This window comes from Gavia stellata, chromosome 1 (genome assembly GCF_030936135.1).
Source record: "Gavia stellata isolate bGavSte3 chromosome 1, bGavSte3.hap2, whole genome shotgun sequence".
In the NCBI taxonomy this organism is placed as follows: Eukaryota; Metazoa; Chordata; class Aves; order Gaviiformes; family Gaviidae; genus Gavia; species Gavia stellata.
The window spans coordinates 4,463,575-4,482,220 of NC_082594.1; the positions used below are offsets into that span (position 1 = coordinate 4,463,575).

The 18,646-nt window shown below is 48.2% G+C and overlaps 1 protein-coding gene across 1 annotated transcript in view; it reads right to left on the bottom strand.

Moving 5' to 3' along the window:
* Positions 1-18,646, bottom strand: part of GAB2 (GRB2 associated binding protein 2) — a 90,487-nt gene that overhangs the window by 11,380 nt on the left and 60,461 nt on the right. Inside the window, exon 3 of the mRNA XM_059821772.1 lies at positions 572-812. Coding sequence (XP_059677755.1) covers positions 572-812 — 241 coding nt within the window. The remainder of the gene's footprint in view (positions 1-571; positions 813-18,646) is intronic.

Sequence of the window (18,646 nt, forward strand, 5' to 3'; positions counted from 1 at the left end):
CCTTTTTTGCCAAGCTGCTTTCCATCTGGGTGGCCACCAGCATATATTGGCGCTTGGGGTTGTACCTGCCCAGGTGCAGGACTTTAACCTTCTTGTTGAACTTCATGAGGTTCCTGCTGGCCCATTCCTCCAGCCTGTTGAGGTCCATCTGGTGTATCAGCATGACCCTCTGGTACATCAGCCACTGCTCCCAGCTTGGTGTCATCAGCAAACTGGCTGAGGGTACACTCTGCCCCATCATCCAGATCATTAATGAAGGACTGGACCCAGTGTACCCCTGGGGTACACCACTAGTTACCAGCCTCCAACTAGACTTTGTGCCACTGATCACCACCTTCTGGGTCTGGCCATTCAGCCAGTTTTTAATACAACCCAGAAAGCTGGGAAAGCCGGGAGCTCGGAAGGTTGCTGCTCTGATCTCCTCCTCCCAACTGCGATGAGATGGGACCATTGCTCAGGGCTTCCTCCAGCTGGGTTTTGCAGACCTCCAAGGATGAAGGTGGGTTGAGCCGCTCACCCCCAGCCCTCCCCCAGCTGTTCCCAAGGTTTGCTCCCAGGTGGGCTACAATACCTTGCGTTTTCTGACTTTCTGCTCATACACTGGTGGAGGAAAAGGTAGTCCTGGGGGGCACTGGCAGACAGGGTGCTCTGGAGGTGGCCGGCGGGCGAGTCGAAGGTGAACAGGGTGGGTTGGCTGGAGTGGGATGGCGCTGAGGACTTGCGCTCTCGCAGCAGGTGGTGGCTGGCACTGCTGAGCTCTGCCGGGGAGGACCGTGGCCCATGGTTCATGGAGGCGATGCTCCTCAGGGTGTCTGTGAAGGGAAACAACACACCGGTGAGCAGCCGGACACAGTGACCCCGCAGCTTGTGTTTCCAGGATTTTCCTTACTTAAATGCTCCGGCATTTATGGAGAATGGTGTGACTTGCTTATGGCTCTGAATGACGTGCTCAGCAGCAGGCTCCTCTACTTGGAGCACATGCAACTACTGGTACCATATACTGAAATAAATATTTTATCATATTTTATCACATGCTTAGTGTCTTGCAGGGATGTCTGGGGGATGTCAGCCCAATTCATGGGGAGCTCAGTGGGTTGTTAAAACCTGATTAAAAAGGAAAAGGAAGAGAAGAGCTTTCACACCGCAGTTTCTGCTTCTGTCTGTTCTTAGAGACCTTTTGTAGGCGGCTTTAGAGATGTGATTTAAGTCATCCCCATCCCTCTGTGTATGGCCATCGCTTCCATCCCTTTACAGTGGAGTAAACTGGAGTGGAAATGTGGATGGACATAATGACAGCAGAGATGAAAAATACTCCCACTTTCCCCAGTTCTCTATTAATTCTGTGACCTCAAAAGAGTTTCTGCTGTTTTCTGCTAGTAAAATGGGATGCCGACCCAAGGTGTGACTCCCCTTCCCCCCGCCCATAGCTAAGGGAGAAATAAACTTAAAAATATTAAAATAGTTTCAACTGAGAATGCCCCAGAGATCGGGAAGAACCCAGCTACTCCAGCCCTCTGATAAACGTGCTCCGAGAATTTGAACCAGGAATGAATTTTTACAGCCAAGCTGTAAACCCCTATTAAAAAACCCCACTAAAATCCCAGAAAACCTGCAAGCTGCAGAATATTATGGGAAAGCTGATCCATCTCTGGCTGCAGAAGACCATGCAGAAGACCATCCAGAAGACCACGCATGATGTCCCTACCATGCATGCACTCCTGGCATGTGAAAACCACTCATCGTGGTTCACTGAAGTCACCCTTTACAATAGCTGTGATTTACATTTATTTGGTGCTGATGCAAAATGCAGAAAAGCCCCATACCCTAATAAAAAAGACATCTTTCTGTGGGTAAATCCACCTGTTTTTTGGCCATTACTGATTTAGGGATCGTTCCCAGGTTTCCCCCGACATGATATTCCTCTGCTCCTCAAATTTGACACCCGTAAGGGAACCTGCTCCGACACAGGGGTGAGGGGGATTTTACAGTTTTCCAGCCTCTTTTTTCCATTCCTTCCCTCAAATTCCAGACTCTACCAGAAATTTTGCGCCTGACCTCCTTATGCCACAGAGAAATGAGTTCTCTGTGAAAACGGCTGTCACGGCTCGGACAAGGAGGTGCTCCACACAGGGTGATTTTTCACCGACATCTGAATCGTGTCAAGATACAAAATCGATCTGTCTGCCACTCGTTCACCACTGCCACATTTTTTTTTTCTTGGCGTTACTGCAAACTTCACCCGATGCAGAAAAAGTACATTAATAAAGCCAAAGAGCGTGGCTTAACTCTGTTGCTTGGTTTGTGCTAAACACAGAAGGGATCAATATTTAACATTGACATTAATGGCGGGAGATGAGAGCTTAAAACTCTGATTCCTGTCTTCTTTGCATGGGCATTAAAGATCCCTCGGTGCTTTTCATGGGAGTAAATGGCCATCTCGGTGTCCTTGGACAAAACAGTGCCTTGACCCTCATTCTTATTAAATATTTATCCCGCAGCAGTGCAGACTGATCCCCATTGGAAAAGGAATCTTGAGAGCTCTGCGAGTCCCAAATCTTAGTCCCAAATCAAGTGCTTTGAGGTTAACCAGCATGGTAGAGCCCATACCCACATTGCTATCAAAAACGAGGGGGCTGCACCCAAAGTGCCTCTCAGGAACAGCCCCCCACTCTTGCTACGTCCCGAATAACAGCCAGGAATTGCCTATGACATTGGGCTTTGGCCAAGACTCTTCCAAGGATGGTGTGAGGATGGCATGTTAGTGTTGTGTCCCCATCTCAGCATGAAGGTTGCTTCTGGGGACAACTCTGAGCTGCACTGGTTTGGGGTCCCTCTGCCCTGAGCAGTCCTCCAACACTATTGCTGCAGGCTCTGCACTTGCCATTGCACAGAAAAGCCATGGCAGGCCAAAATACACCCGGGAGTTAGAAATTACACCCATTTATTTGTGCCAACACAGCCTAAGGGGAGAGCTGGGGCTGCACGGAAGAGACAGTCCCCAGCATCACACCAGGACATAGTAAATTCAAATCACAAGACTTTGAGGAGCCCAGTGAATCCTGCACTGCCAAGACATGCTGATTTTTTCCCAAAAATCAGTCTGATTTGGGGAAACTGGAGAGTGCAGTGCGAAAAACTCACTCATTGAAAGCAGGATGAATTACTCTGTGGCTACTCCGACCACATAAAAGAAAACGGGGGATGAAGGGGAGCAGGCGGCAACGCCTGGTAAAAAGCACGCCGCTTCCCCGGGGGAAGCCGCTCTATCGACGTCCGCATTGATTTTCAAAATGAATTCCCAGCTCGCTTCCCACGGTGACCCGGCCACCGAGACCATTAGCGGGAGCCAATTCAGGACTCACGTACTCCATTAGGTCTGTGAGATGAACTCCATAATAGCAGGTGAGAGATGGATTGCTTCGCGGGGCTGGGAGGGTATTGCAAGGTCTGGGAAGATAAATCCTGCGGCTGCAGAAAAGGACTGCCAAGATTGCTCTGTACTTTTTATGTTGTGGGCTTTTTTTGCATTAGAAAAAAGGGCAGCTCATGTGCCCAGGTCACATGCTGATGATGGGTCCTGCTGGAGGCAGAAAAGGAGGCAAGAAGGAAAATCAAGGAAGAAAAATAGTATTTGCTGACTAGTACATGCTAAAGGGAAAAGTCAAGACGTGCTTTCACGTTGGCCTGAAACGGACAGAGGTCTCCATGAGGGTAAGGCATACAGGGTGAATTATGAGCCAGAGGTCCCAAAGCCATTTCAACTTGCCGTGCTGCACTGCCCAGCTCCCATGCGATGAGGACCAACACTCCTTTCCCGTGTCCATGCGGGGCACTTAGTGAATAACCTCTAGGGTCCCCACCCGGACATCTCCAGGCATCGGTCCCACCCGCATCATGACCGAAGATGCTCAATCTCGCCACGAGCCAAAAAAGATGATGCTTCTCCATCCTCCATGGCCATCCGCCTCAGGGCCATGGATAAACCCGTGGCCCTCCTTTATTTAACAGTGTAGATATAGCCTTCAAATCCCTTGGCTTTATGTTGAGATCTTGAGTTTATGTTGAGGGAATGTATCAAATACAGCCAAGGAGGGATAAGATCCTGTTCCAGTTCCTATTGCCATTCCCAGGGGGGCAGAGTTAATGTTATGTAGTGGGGCCATGTGGGAAGTGTCATCTTAACCCCCCATTTCCTGGCCGGTTCTCCTCCGAGTTCGGGGAATTGGACTCTCACAGTCCGGAAAAGGCGGCGTTGGACACCCACAACTTAAAATTCGATGTCAGCAGCATGGCTTGCATGCATACATCTTGCTGGGCTTGTGCTACAGCTGTTGCACTGGTCCCTGCGAGAAAGCGAGCCAGAGGCTCAGCGGGGACAAGCCAGCACAGCCCTGCAAAACGCCATGGTGCCAGGTGGGCTTTGGTCAGCTGAAGAGACGGCACTCACTGGTCCAGGTTAAGATGTGCCTTTTTGGCCATGTGTTGCAGCAAAGGGGGAAAAATCTCCTTGTGACTCCATCCCCGAAGGAAAAATACGCAACTGCGAGCGCGGCCGGCAACAGGACAGACTAGGATGGGAGCCAGGAATTTTTCATGAATGTTTTCAATCCCCCAAAGCGGTATTTCCCTCCTCCTTGCTGACAGCTCTGAATTCCCTTGCTCAGAGCGCTCGACTATTGCTGTGTGCACATAGCTTCACACAATGTTCCCGGGCTTATCTGAGTGAAATAACTACTCAGCCTCCTTCGGAAATTGTTGCTCAGAATGGCCTTTTTCACTGGAGCCGTGATGTCAGCTTTCCCCACCTGAAGGCAGAGGCTGGGACTACAACTCCCTGTATCCCATGGATTTGAAATGATGCCCCTGGGAAGGTGGAGATTTTTGGGTGTAGCTAAATTCCTGCACTCCCGTCGACGGTCGCAGCAAAGGTGCCAGGTTTGCTTGGTATCCCTCAGTGGCATGAAATTCCCTGTGATGATCACACTGTGCTGGCAAGGGCGAGCTGGTCCAAGGGGCCTCACAGGTAAGGCCTCCTCAGACCTGCCCTGGCAAATAAGGCTACGAAACGCCTCGGACCGCGCCACTGACTTCATGCCAGTTAAAACTTATGGCCAATGAGATTTTTTTTCAGGAGAGAATAGTAGAAATCTACTAGAAATAATCCCTAGGAGGGCGCAGGGTAGAGCGTACTCATGCGCTATCATCTTCCCCACTCTTTGGAGCAGCTCCATCATTCATTAGCAAAAAAAGGGGGAACCTTCTCCCATGGGAATCTGCCTGCATCTCCGCTTTCGCCGCCAGCTAACTCGTTGAGCACAAATGCAAAAAAATAATCTAAAAGAGACAAACAACCCCACCAAAACAAGCCCTCCGCGTGCTTCTCCTGGCAGGGAGAGAACAAACAACATGTCCGATGGATGAGTCACCGTGCCACCGTGCTGCCAGGAGGCCCTGGGATGCCACGAGGATGAGCATGGCACCCGAGGAAGGTTTATTTACCAAGCTTTCCCTATCGCCTCCGAGCTGGATGGCATTTGGAAAAGCTGTTGTCAGTCTGAGGACGCCTTGGCAGGTCGCCCACTAAAGGTTTCCTACGGCAGGTTAGTTGGAAAGGGCGTCTGATTTGGATAATTACCCCTCTCTGGTTTCCACCAGGGTGGGGAGCTGCATCCAGGGACACAGGTACCCTAATATTTGGTGTTGCCTGAATTTTGGGTGCCAAGCAGGGAGTGGAGCTCCCCAAAAGTGAGGATGGGGCAAGGTAGGACTCACCACAGCTGCACCCTTCACTGCAGAGGAGCTGAAGGGTGAGGACAAAAGTGATGTCGGGCTTTTGAGCTTTTCCTTTCCAGTTTCTGCTGCTTATTTCCATTTGCTTTGAGAAACCAGTCAGGACAGATTGGCCAAGGGAAAGGAGAGCATCACCGCTTTATGGACAGGGATCTGCTGCACAGAGGGCTAAGGGCATGGTTTCTCCTACCCAGTTTCAGCCATCTAAATACTTAGCCTACGCCAGTCCCCTTAGGTTTCCTCTATCGACAACAGTGAAATCCACCAATTATTTAAGCATCCAACACAGGATGGGGAGAATTACCTGAGAAAGGGTTGATGGGAGAGACAGTGAGACAAAGATGAGTGGCAATAAATAGCATCGTCTCTACCCATTAGTGTCAGTGCTCTGCTTGCATTTGTAAGAAACAACTGAAAAATAGTGGTAACATAGGAGTGTTTGCCTTGGAGAAGCATGGGAACGGGGGGAAAAAATCACAGCGCTGGAAAGTGAGTGAGTGAGAAGAGAGGGAAAGGAGCCAAGTCAGATCATCCTGACCTCAAAGCATTATATATCTCGGTTATTTTAACAGCAATCAATTCTTTGAAGGACGAAAGGGCAGAAGGGAGAGAGACTGCAACAGAAACGATGTGATGATTCTCCCTGGAGAACGCAGGTTTGCTTCTGTGAGATGAGGCTGTGCCCAAAATACGATCCCTGCCCTGGGAAACATCTCTTGGTGGCAGTGACCCAGCTCTGTATCGTATCAGCATGGCCCGCACATGGTGGCTACCCTTTAAAGAGCAAATCTGCCGCTCGATTGTGGAGCTCAACCTTTCGTGTCAATATTTGGAGGTCTAACATTTGGCCAGATGGGGCTGCCTGGTGTGCACCTGTTTATTTTTGTTGTAAGGGCTTCAGTGCTGGAGATAAAAGCAGATGAATGTGGATGCTCGCAGCCTTGGCTTACGCATGACCTTGAGCATCCCACCTGGGACACCCTTATCTGAGAGCCCCAGAGTGGGACAACAACCTACAGCCGGGGACGAAGGGCAATCCCAGGGCAGCAGCGTTGGCTGGGACAGGCTTCCGCCGAACCAACCTTCTCTCCGACCCTCTGCTTCATGAATCATCATCTCTGACATTGCAAAACCAATTTGATGAAGGAGAAAGGAAAAAAAGGCTGGAAGAGAGGGAAAGGGCAAAGATGCTGGGCTGTAACCGTACAAAACACAAACTGGTCTCAAGGATGGTATTTTTCTCTTTTTCAGGTAGGGATAAGGTGGCAATAACAAGGCAATGGGGATGTGCAAAATTATCTGCTTTCTGTCTGTGGGCAGCATGTGCGATTCCTGCAGATGCCAGGGACATCCTTGGCAAATCTGGCTGGAGCAGTCTGTGGAGCCCAGTGCCGCAGGATAGGGCTGAAGCTGTTGAAAGCTAAGAGCTATTGAAAGAGATGGCACATTTATATGAGAAAAGTTATTTTTCTCCCTCCAGAGACAGCCTTATGACAGCCCAGCATCAAACCAGCTTTTTCCCTGTGTGAAATGAAGCTCCGACATCCTGTTTTGGAGGATTGCATTGGTTATTATTATTGGTTATTACCATTGGTTATTATTACTTACGATGATGATTAGCAATTTTGGTGTTTCCTAACCGGGCTTTCCCATGGACACCAACGCCAACGCAGTCTCACCCAGTGCCATGGTCCAACAAGCCACCAATGAGCAGGGTGAAAGCCCAGAAGCTGGTGCACCATCGACTTTGCATCCCCTAGCCCAGGAAAAACTTGCTTTTAGGTCTTGAACAAGTTTCTTCTTGTCCTCCTTATTGTTCACTGCAAGAAGTATGTGGGCGCTTTTCCTTGCTTAAGTGAACATGGGTGCATGCTTCACTTAGCAGGGATGGAGAAGGAGAAAGGATGAATCCCAGCCTAATCCCAGCCAGGGCTTCTTAACGGTTGACTTTAAGTTTTATAGGCCTTTTTATGGTGGCGGGAGTGTAGGTCTTTAATGCTCCAGGAGAGCAAAGGAAAACTTTCACTAGAAGAAAATGTGAACCCATTTTACTTATGCATGATTTAGTACCATTTCTATTCAAGGGAGCACATGAAAGGCCCAAATATTTGCAGTTTGTATTATAGAAGAACTGCCATTCCCAGCTCTTTACAAAAGTAATTTATTTCGATCTCTCCTTACCTTGGGGGAGAAACATTATAACTCCCGGTTTGCCGGGGAGTCAATAAAACATCAGCGCTGTTGAGGGTCTGCTTTGCCATCGCTCAGCAAGGCAGTGATGGGGAAGGGAAGAGGAACCCCAAATTTCTCCTCTCAGAGCCCATTTCTTCATGGGTACATTTGCACCCATGTGTGGGACCAAACCACAGGAGTTTAGTCCTGTTTTTCTCTCCTCTGTCTGGGATTAATGTTGTTTTTTGCTCCCTGGCTGGTATTTTAGCAGACAGGTTAATAGGAAAGGGAGTGGGTGCTGCACAGGGGGTAGGGGGAAAGATGGAGACAGGAAGTTGTGGTAGAGCCCCAAATTTTTCAGGTGAGCCCGGCATGCTCAGACGGGGCAGTATCAGCCACATCAACTGCAAAAGCCGAAAGAAGAGACAAAAGAAGTCATTAACCCTCATGGCTGCAATACCACGTCCCTGAACTGGTGAGTAAAGCAGCCCAGGGGTCAGTGCGAGCAAGGGTCAGTTCGTCCCCAGAAAACATGCCCTTAGGGATGGAAACTCAAAAAATAAAATAGTTTGGCTTGATTTTTTTGCTTTCTGGAAGTTCAGCTCTCCCTTTTCCATTGCTGCAGCCTCTACTCTCTAAACAAGCCTGTCTGCAAAGGTTTTCCATGCAATTTTTTTTTCATTTAGGGGTATGGGCATACCCTGTCCACATACTAGAATCATCTGAAGAAGTTCTGAAGGCAAAGCCATCCCTAAGATGTTGAGGGTAAAATGCAAGAAGAAAAATCTCTGCAAGTGATGGGAGGATTGTGCCTTCCACAGCCGCTCTCTAGCTGGGCTCTGACACCAGCGCTCCAGCAAAAATGCAAACAGCTCAAAAAGCCATCCTGGATCTCTCTGCCTATCATTAAAAACCTGAGTCCTGCCCATTAGGCAGTCTATTAACAGTGCTCAGTGGAAGCAGAGAAAGAAAAGGTCCCTTCCAGGGAGCTATTCTCATTGCCATGAGGTTAAAAATGCCTGTGACCCCCAAAGCTTTATGTGTTCAGAAATCCTGAGTTCACCCGCAGTAAAGGTCTTCAGTATCAGCTGAAACGTGGAGGTTTTTCTCTTCCGCTTCTTTTAAGATGCAATGATGGCAAAAGGACTTGGAATTTATTCCCTACACATCGCCATAATCAAATAATATGCTAATGCTATTAGCATGGGACCTTGCATCGCAAATGACTTAGAATCATATTCTCTTTCAAAATACTAGAGTTTCATTTAAATTGGTCTCCACAGCAACTGGAAATGAACTAGAATAATGTTGGATGAAAATCTTCATGGCTGGGCATGGTGAATGAGAAATTTCACAGCGGGGATTGAGGGGGGAGCCATGAACTCGGCTCAAGCCCACCATGGTTGGTGGGCTTGTCTCAGTCATCTTCCACCCAACCAGTTATCAGCTATGATAATAAATGCAAGGACAAAATGAACCTGCATGTCCAGGAGGACCTCAAAGCATCCTGATGGAAAAGGGATGCGTAGATATGAGGTTCATATAGACGTAAAGCCTGAGGAGGCTTTCTTGGTTCTCCTCCTCACAGATACTTTCTAAGCGGCCCCAGGGGACATGCATATGACAACTGGTTTCATTCAGCTAAATCAGTTCTCATCTGTTAATCTCAAACCTGACTATTTGCAAATGGCCTGAGGGAACATAGCTGCTGATCACGGGCCAGACTCCCATATCTTAAGGTTGTACAAGCACAAACCAGAAAGAAGGTGTTTGCTGCTGGCTTCCCTCTGTTAAAACAGGAGATGCTGCTCCTTCTTTCATCTCATCGTCTCTGCTCACAAGCTTGTCATGATGGGCATTGTCTCCTATGAGGACCTCGGATGGGAAGGACCTGCAGCAGGTCTCTGGCCAGTGTCTATCGGCTGATCACATGGATTCATCCCATTGAAAACACTCAAACCCATTTGAAAATGAGCTGAGCTTTGCAGTGCCATGGCTGGAAAGCTACTGGTTTGAAACCAGCTCTAATTTCCCATGAAAATGTTTTCCCAGCTGCTCCACTCGTCTTCCCTGCACTTGTTTCGCTCTGCGGTCACTGTTACGTCAGTGGTCACGGTGCGATCCTCATCCTGGTTGGGGCTTCTCAGCGTTCCCCTAATAAAATGAGTATTAGCAATGTGGCCCACAAAAATGTCTTTGAAAGCAATGTCAGAAAATGGGAGGCGTCTCGCTTGAGAACGGCTGAGAGTTCAGGCACTGAAAAGAAAACATCCCCGACCAGTCTCTCGGTTCTGTTTGTAATTATCTGGGCTCCGGTGGGTGTTAAAACATCTGTACTGGTTTGGCAGGGACCGGGGAGCGTGGCTTGTGCCAAAGGCAAGAACTGGCGTGGGTTGAAAGCAGCACAGCAATACGTTAGCGTGGTATTTGTGCTCAGAAACGCAAGGCTGGCAGCCTTTCCCGCAAACACTTTTGGGTTAGGGTCAGCCCCAGCCCTGTCCCTGTCCCCACGTCCCCTGTCCACCACGGCTTGCACCCCTCCGGGACCATCCCAAGAAAGAGCTGAAGGTGGTTAAAGGAGATGCAGGGTTGGCTAGAGTCCTGAATCCTGCTGGGTTTAACATCCCGCTGGACTTAGGTTGCCATCAGTTCAGCTCCATGTTACGCTCCTGCATTTCTTATCTCTGTGCACGACCGTTTCCACCTGGACACCCTCCATCTCCCCGCCACGTCTGGCCGTGGACAAGCAAATCTCTCTCCACTGGGTATTTCTGCACTGAGCAGCGGGGCAAGCTCCCAGCATGGATGTTGCTGTTTGAACCTTGTGCACTAAAGCACAGGCTGGTTTTATGGTTATTTTTAACACACAGCAGCAGCAGAGCTGGGTTTAGTGGGGCAAGGGAGCATAATGCAGAGCATGGTCCTTAGGAGACTTGGGCAAGGCAGATTTATCACAATCTCCTTGAGGTTAATATTTTTGGATTTTGGCATTCCTCATCCCCTGACTCAGGAACAAAACATCCTCTGGCATCCGAAGACCAGAGCAAACCCTCTCTTCCCTGATGCTCCCTCATGGGTTGGGAACCATCCCATAGGCTTATTCAGCATCTCCTCACCCTCCTCTTCCTCACTCAAACGCAGCTTACAAAGTGCGGTGAGCCCATCCTTAAAAACCAGAAGAGCCAGATTACATTATCACCCTTGCGGCTGCGCCCATCCTTGCACACACCACAGATGGTGCTACCACCCAGACCAAAATCCACATCTTCTTGCCCGGTGCATTGCCCATGCTTTGCACTTGGCTTAGGGCCAGCTCAAAATGTTCTGACATCCTCCAGCTGGAAAATGCCATTTAATCAAAATAGGAGCTTGCCAAGGGATCGCTTGCAGCCAGAAATTACAAGAATCCTTTAGAGGATAAAAGTGAATTTTAAGTAAAAGGGGAGAAGGTCAAGGTGTTTCAATTTGTTCTCATCAGAGTGGATCATTTTTTGGGGGTGGATTGCCCTGCTTTGACCGAAGATCATCATCATGCGCTTTTTAGACGTGAAAGCACAATTCTGAGTGAAACTTTTGAGTTCTTCTGAAATTCATTCAAATTCAGAATGAAAAGGTGTGAATCAAAATTGATGCTGAAAGCGGATGAAAATGAATACCAGTTAAAGTGAAAATGAACATGCTGAATTTTTACCACCTCTGAAGTGGAGTTTGTGACGGGCTCATCACCCGCTCCGCTCGCTGCAAGAGCAGCATTCCCCCAGCATCAGCTTGATCAGACTCCATACGTGCCACTTCTGAGAACTCTTTCTTCTTCACAGGAATGGGATTTATTTATTTTTTTAATTACCTAGATGACCCATGTCTGAACTCGGTGTATTTGGCTGCTGAAACAGATCTGGATGAGATCCAACACTGGGTGCCCCTCTCATCACTATCACAGAGTCCTTCACCCATGGGATGAAAAGTGGTTTGGTGACAAATATACAGTGCATTGGAGCTGTTTCTCTCTGCAGATGCTGGAAGGAATAAGTCATGATATAATGGATTTTGGCTATGACCACAGGAATGCAGGAATTACCAGGACCAGACCGGACCAGAAGCCAGCCCGCTCCAGCTTTCCTTCTCCAAATGCTTCGGAGACAGCTGAGAACTTCACAGGGATCACTCATGCAGCAACACACCCGCAGGGAAAACTGATTTGTGCCTCACTTCATCATTTATAAACCTTATTAAAGCAAATATTTTTACTTATCTAATACAAGTGAGGGCATTCTTGCACTCATGGCAGCATTAATTCTTTAAGCCACTTTATCTGTAAAACAAACGACTCTGCATTATACAGGTCTGTGAGCACAGGGTTGATCTTCCCTTCAAACTGCACCAGGAGACACCAGACAGTAGCGTGTGTTCTCATTACTGAGATATGTCACTGGATTTTTTTACTGCAAGAAGCACTGTTTGTCCAGGGCTAGGACGTCATGGACTTATCTGCATAAAAATATTAGTGGCAGGCAGAGGACAGGGTGGTCCTTCCAGCAACGTGCCAAAGAAATTCAAAGCATTTGCAAGTCTGTACTCTGAGTTCTTAAAGGTGGAAGTGAGTTTCTGGAGCACCACAGGATCTCAGACCCTCAGAAGGAGTTATGTTCGTGCCAAAGAACAGATAATAATAGTATTTAAAACCTGTAATAAAGTAATAGCATGAATGAGCTTCAAGTGAAAATCACAAATCCACCCCTTTTCTCAGAGTCATGGAATGAAGTTTGGGGATGAGGAAAAGGCATGGGAGTCAAGAAACTGGGATAGAGATACTTAAAAAAAATAAAAATGTAAAGACCGAAGAGACACCACAGTGCTCTCTAGGAAAGACAAAGTCTTCTGCTCCATCAGGAATTTTTTTCAGACAAAGCTCAAGAGAGGATGGCAGCATTTTCTCCTGAAAGATCATGCGTTGACCAGGTTTTGACCCTAACAGTAATCATCAAACCAACCATCAACTAGCAAAAAGACTCATCACAGAATTTATGGATTTCAAGTGGGTATTTGAAAGACTTCACCATGACTCATTTGAGAGCGATGTGATCCGTTATGGCAAGCCAGTAAAAATAATTGCCATCGTAAATGCTTTATATCAAGGTTGAGCCTGTGCAAAGTATACGCAGGCTCGAGGGAAAGGTTTACACACATAGCAGTGTCAAACAAGGTGGTGCTTGGCAGGGCAGGTGATCTGCCATGAGATAAAGGTGAGGATGGAGCCATGGGCAGTGCAATAGCCATTCACTACACTTTTACACGTGATGAAGTATTTGCAAGTGCTCGAGTGCCCAGATGCCTCCCCAACACTTTAAGGAGAGGATTCGTTGTCAGTTATGAAAAAAAATAGCAAAAGCAATGAGTCACTTACCTCCAGCTTACTTTCAAAAGCAAAGGCATACAAGAACAGGGGCAGTTTATATATTTGGCAGTAAAATGATGGAAGGCGATCATACCAAAAATTGGCAAGGAGCAGCCCTGTTGGCCAGGATGGGATTTGGTCATGTGGAGCTGAAAGAACACATGACGAAATTTTTTAGGTGAAATGTTATTTTCCATCCTAATAAACAGATATAAAGGGTGGCAATCAATCAAAGGTGCAAACAAGTCAGACACATTCCTCGGCATGTGACAACTGACAATGACCCAGTAAGTATGAAAGGAAGCTAAATCCCCAGCAATGGCTGAGACGTGCCAGAGCTTCACCACCCACATTGGAGCAGCTGGAGGACTGTGAGGGACATCACATAGAGCAAAAAGAGTAAGAAAACATGAGTCTGGACTTACCCAGAGCCAAGGGGTATCAGACAATACACTGTGATATGGACTCAGATGGAGCAATGTCTCATGCTCTGCCCTCCCACCTTCCAGGTGATGCTAACAGGGAAAAACTCCAGTTTCACCTGCTGGCATTGCCAAGGTATCTCAGCTCCTCACCATATTTTGAAGCCTGGGACTTCACTGCAGTGTAAGTTCATAAGAATCACAGAATATTTAGGTTGGAAAGGACCTCTGGAGTCCAACCGCCTGCTCAAAGCAAGGGGAGCTACAACAGCCCAGGACCATGTCCATCTGGGTTTTGAGTATCTCCAAGGATGGAGACTCAAGTTTGGGGATTTTTTTCAAGCTTAACTATAAGCATTTACTTCATCCTCTGTGGCTTAAATGATCATAAGCATGAACCAACAGTTAAGCTGCTCCTTGGATGCCTGGTGGAAACTGTAACCCCCTCCTAGGTCTGACTCCCACAGAGGGAAGAAGCAGGCTGAGAGCAAGGGCAGGGAACAGGAGAGATAAATGACATCTCATTTTCCTGGACAGTCTCATTTTTCATTGAGTTTTTCAGGAGCTGTGGCCAAGTGTCCCTTTTAAGACCATTCCCAGCTTGAAGGGAGCATGTATCATCACCAAGCTGCCTCTGGCAGCAAACGGCTACAGGCAGAAGAAAAGATGCACCAACATGTCTATGCTGTGCCTCGACGATGAATCCCTTTGAGCAGAGGCTGCCTTTATGCTTAGTGCTCGTGCAGCACCCAGCATAGCAAAAGACTGGTTTCTTGGCTACATCTACACCGTGAGGGACCATGAGAGTTGTTCTCAGCTTTCCTGGAGGGAGCTGGGATGCGGCCAGGGCACACGTGTGGACACGGGCATCCCCGGATCAGGTGTAACCCCACAATCCAAGTAATAAATTGCCAACACTACAGCTCTGACATTGTACCACACTAAATAATGCAGAAGTATGTTTGCGAAGTAGGCAGTAATTATAACTGAAGCATAGAAACCATCTAGGGAAGAAGTGTTATCTTTACAGATAAAATCAGTAATAAATGCTACTGCATTCATAAATAAAAATCAGTCTGGAAACAAACCCTGAGTGGTGTCATGGAAAGTTCACAGCAATCGACAGCTTCACGGCTCCTTCCTGCTCTGTGTGCCTTCACTCAGAGGCTTTAAAGGCTTTAGAAGGCTTTTCCTTTACTCAGGCTCGGGTTTAATTGGAAATATAAAGCAATACAAACCAGTAAACAAACAGGCATTGGGAAATGAGAGTCTAAATCTGTCCTGGCTTTTATCAGGTTTTACAAAGCAGCGCTCAGGGCATATAAACCATGGCCCCTATCAAAGGTTTGGAGAGAACAACATGAAATATATGGAGGGACAAAAAGGGGACATATGTCAGCTTGGGGGAAAAAAGAGTCACGCTGTGAAAAACTGCCTGAAATTATCCACCATGAAGGTCGCCGTGATTTTCTCCCTTGTCCTCCAACTTGCTCGCACACACATTTTGGGGTCCTGTGTCCATCGCATTTCCCAGCCTGGCCCCTACCTGTTTGGCATTGCCTGCAGATCCGCATCCCATCCTGACACCCGAGCAGCTTTGCAGACATGGGGTACAGCTCTATGAACCCCAATGCAACATGGCTGGGGCACATGGGCTAAAACAGTCCCAGGACCCCTCTGGGAAATACAAATCTAGGCAAATCTGACTGCGAGTTTCCTCCCAGCTGGCCAACACCCAAAATGCCTCCCTCCCTCCCTCGGTTTTGCTCAGACAGTGCCGCTTTGCTGGTCGCTTCGCTCCAAGCCCATCAGCTGTTTTTGTTTCCAAAGGCTTTGCATGGTTTTGCTTTTTGATGTGATGTTGATACCGTCTGCCGCACTCATTTTTCCACGGTCAGTAAGTCATCCTAAAAATTCCTCAGCGCCCATTAAACTAATGGGGCTGACCTGATGCACACAGGGCTCGTAGCGATAAAAGCCAATTATAAAACAAAGAATTATTTTAAATGGTTTCTGATTCTGGGTACCTGGCCCAGGAGACAGCCCCGGGCAGGGCTGAGAGATTTGAACACAGCTTGCCAACCTCTGCTGGGAAACCTGTGCTGGAAAGGCTGGGCGATGCTTTTTGCTCTAAAAAAACCCCAAACCTCTTGAACTTCACATTTCTTCCTTCTCCTCCCAGCTCAAATCCCAGCTTCGGCTCAGCAAACCCAGTGGGACTTTGGCCAGGAAAGGGCAGGATTTTCCCCAAAGGCCCCAGTCCTCCAGCTCCATATTTATCTTCAGAAGAGGCCGGTCGGATACCCTTGTGCTGGGTGTCTGCTGGGAAACAGTCACCAAGAACTGGAGTATTTGGTTGTTGGTCTTTTTTGAAAGCCAAGCATAAATCTTCTTCTTTGCTGGTTGATGGTTTTATGATTTGCAGTGAGATAAGAGCATTCTTTGCCTGTAAACTTGGTGCTCCCACAAACAGCTGTGTCCTCTGCCAGTTCCCGTCAACGCTGGGTAGGGTTAAAGGGGGCTCAACTAACACGTATCTCCTGGTCGTCTCTCTGGGATGGCGGAGTTATGGGTTTGCAATCACAAAGCTGACAGATCTTCTGGATTTTTCCAGCCCCACCTCTCCAAAATGTCCAAATGTCCACAGCCACAAACAAACCCTAAATAATAAAAACCTAAAAATTCCTAAATTCCCAAATCCTGAATTCTGAAGAAAATGTTGATCCAGCATTGCAAACCTCAGATACTCAGTTGCATCAGAGCCCCTGAAGCCAGAAGCTTGACTTTCTAATCATGCAGCTACCTTAAGACCTTTTCTTTTGCTTTCTGGTTTCTAAAACCCTCTGCATCCTTGCTTCAGTCCTTTCCTTGGCACCCAGACAGGCTAGAAATCTGTTCTTGGTATTAAGGACAGTGACCATCACAGCAGCGCAGTGTTGACTTTGGTCCTGCAATGCTTCTGGTAGCAGAACATGATGAAGAGCTGAGTACAGCAGGAAGAAGGTATGGAAGAATAGTAGGGGTTGATCCTCATCTGGTGTAAATGAAATGATGACAAATGACACCATCTGAAGGTCCAAATATCTTAAAGGTGTTGACAACAATCCTGAGATGGGTGGGATTCATCTCAGCAGAGTTTTAGGAGTCTACAAGGTGGGTGTCTCCACCTGAGCTCATCAGTCCCAGTTCCCTGGAGAGCCAAGGGAATGAAATGGACATTTTTAGGGTGCAAATGATTTGCCTCATTTTAAACATCTTCTCCCAAAAAATGGACAGATTATAACCACCACCACATGTCTCACTCTCAATGACATCAGTTCCTTCTCCAAAATGTCCAGGGAATCACAGCAAGGAGACCCTGACTGGATGGTAGAGATCAGCAACGATCTCTCCCTGTTTCTGTCTTCTAGGAAGCAAATTCTGGGTCGTTAGTGGCTCTCTGCTCTTCAGCAGACTCATTAGCAGCACCTGAACTAGCTCATCTCCAAAGGGGAAAAAAAGGGGGAGAAAAAAGGCAGCAGGCACTTAACTGCTCTCAAGCTGCTCCTTTGTGCCAAGACTACTCCATCACCGGTATTGTTTACACTGAAATAAAAGCTGAAGAGTGTCAGATCTTAAAATAACTTGCTGTTTGTGGAGCAGGAAAACCAGGGTCAGGGAAGTTTGGAACAAATTTAAAGAGGCAGGATGACTAAGTGATGAACTGGGACTCAGGCAAGGAGGCATTCGCATGCACCTGAAGTTCAACCATGAGCCTGGTGCAAAGTGAGTTGGGGTCACCGGGTCTCCCCCATCCATTCCAGCCACTAGGTCAAGCCTGTGGCTCAGACGTGACATCTGCATTTGTCCTCCCAGAGCGAATCTGCAGCCATGGCTGTTTCCCTTGTTAGGAAAACTCAGCACACAGTAGAGAAGGAGGGCTGGGACTGACCCAAATGCCCCTGAGGTGTGCAACCAGTGGGTCTAGATGTGACATATGGTGTTTTAAAAGAAGGAACTCCATGATGCTGAGTGCAGAAAGTATTGATGGGAACACTGAGGAGAAGGCTACATCTATATGTATGGTAGGACGTTGGGTGAGAGGAAAGGACTCAAGGCTCAGGGACGCCACATTGCTGTCCCAATGCAGGCCACCTCCAGGTCCCAAACAGGGCAGGGGACATTAGGTCTTTGGGTAGGCGAATGAGACATGGGAAGGTGGGATACGTGGAGGGAACCCAACCAGATCTGCCTCATCCACCCCATGGGTCAAGCTCAACTCAACTGTAATCTTATTGCTTATCAGAATGTCGTACTGTCTGCTGGGGGATAGACTGGCCTCCAAGTGAGCTGATCTCCAAACACAACCCATACCAGAACTTAAAGATGAAGTCAAGGCCAATCGACGTGTGTTGACCGAAGCTGAAGAGTCAAGTCCTGGCCCAGCTTGAGGGCACAAGGCTCTGCAAGGGGCTGCCTGCCTGGCTGCCCTTAGGTGGCAGCGCTGTCTGCAGATACCGAAACACAGCGCATCAGGGCCCGGGTGCTTTCGGGGACACAAGGACACCCCCACATCTCCCTCCTTGCCCCCATTTCTCAGCCCCCATTCCCCAGCCCCTGGCATACTCCCCGGCACGGTGCAGGGCTTGCAACTCCTCCGGGGCGCGAGCAGGGAAGGAAGGAGGCGTGTGCCGGTCACAATAGCAAGGAAGTACCTGGCCTTGTGGCGGTCATTAGTGTTTCCCCTCTGCTTCGGTTCTGCCTGGCTATAGGAGAGGCAGCAGCAGCAGGGAAGTGGGGGCTGCCCGAGGGCCGTCACCTTGCCTGGGCTCCCTGGTGCCCTGCTCCTGTGTGCAGGGGTGGTGGACACCAGTGATTCGGGGGTGTT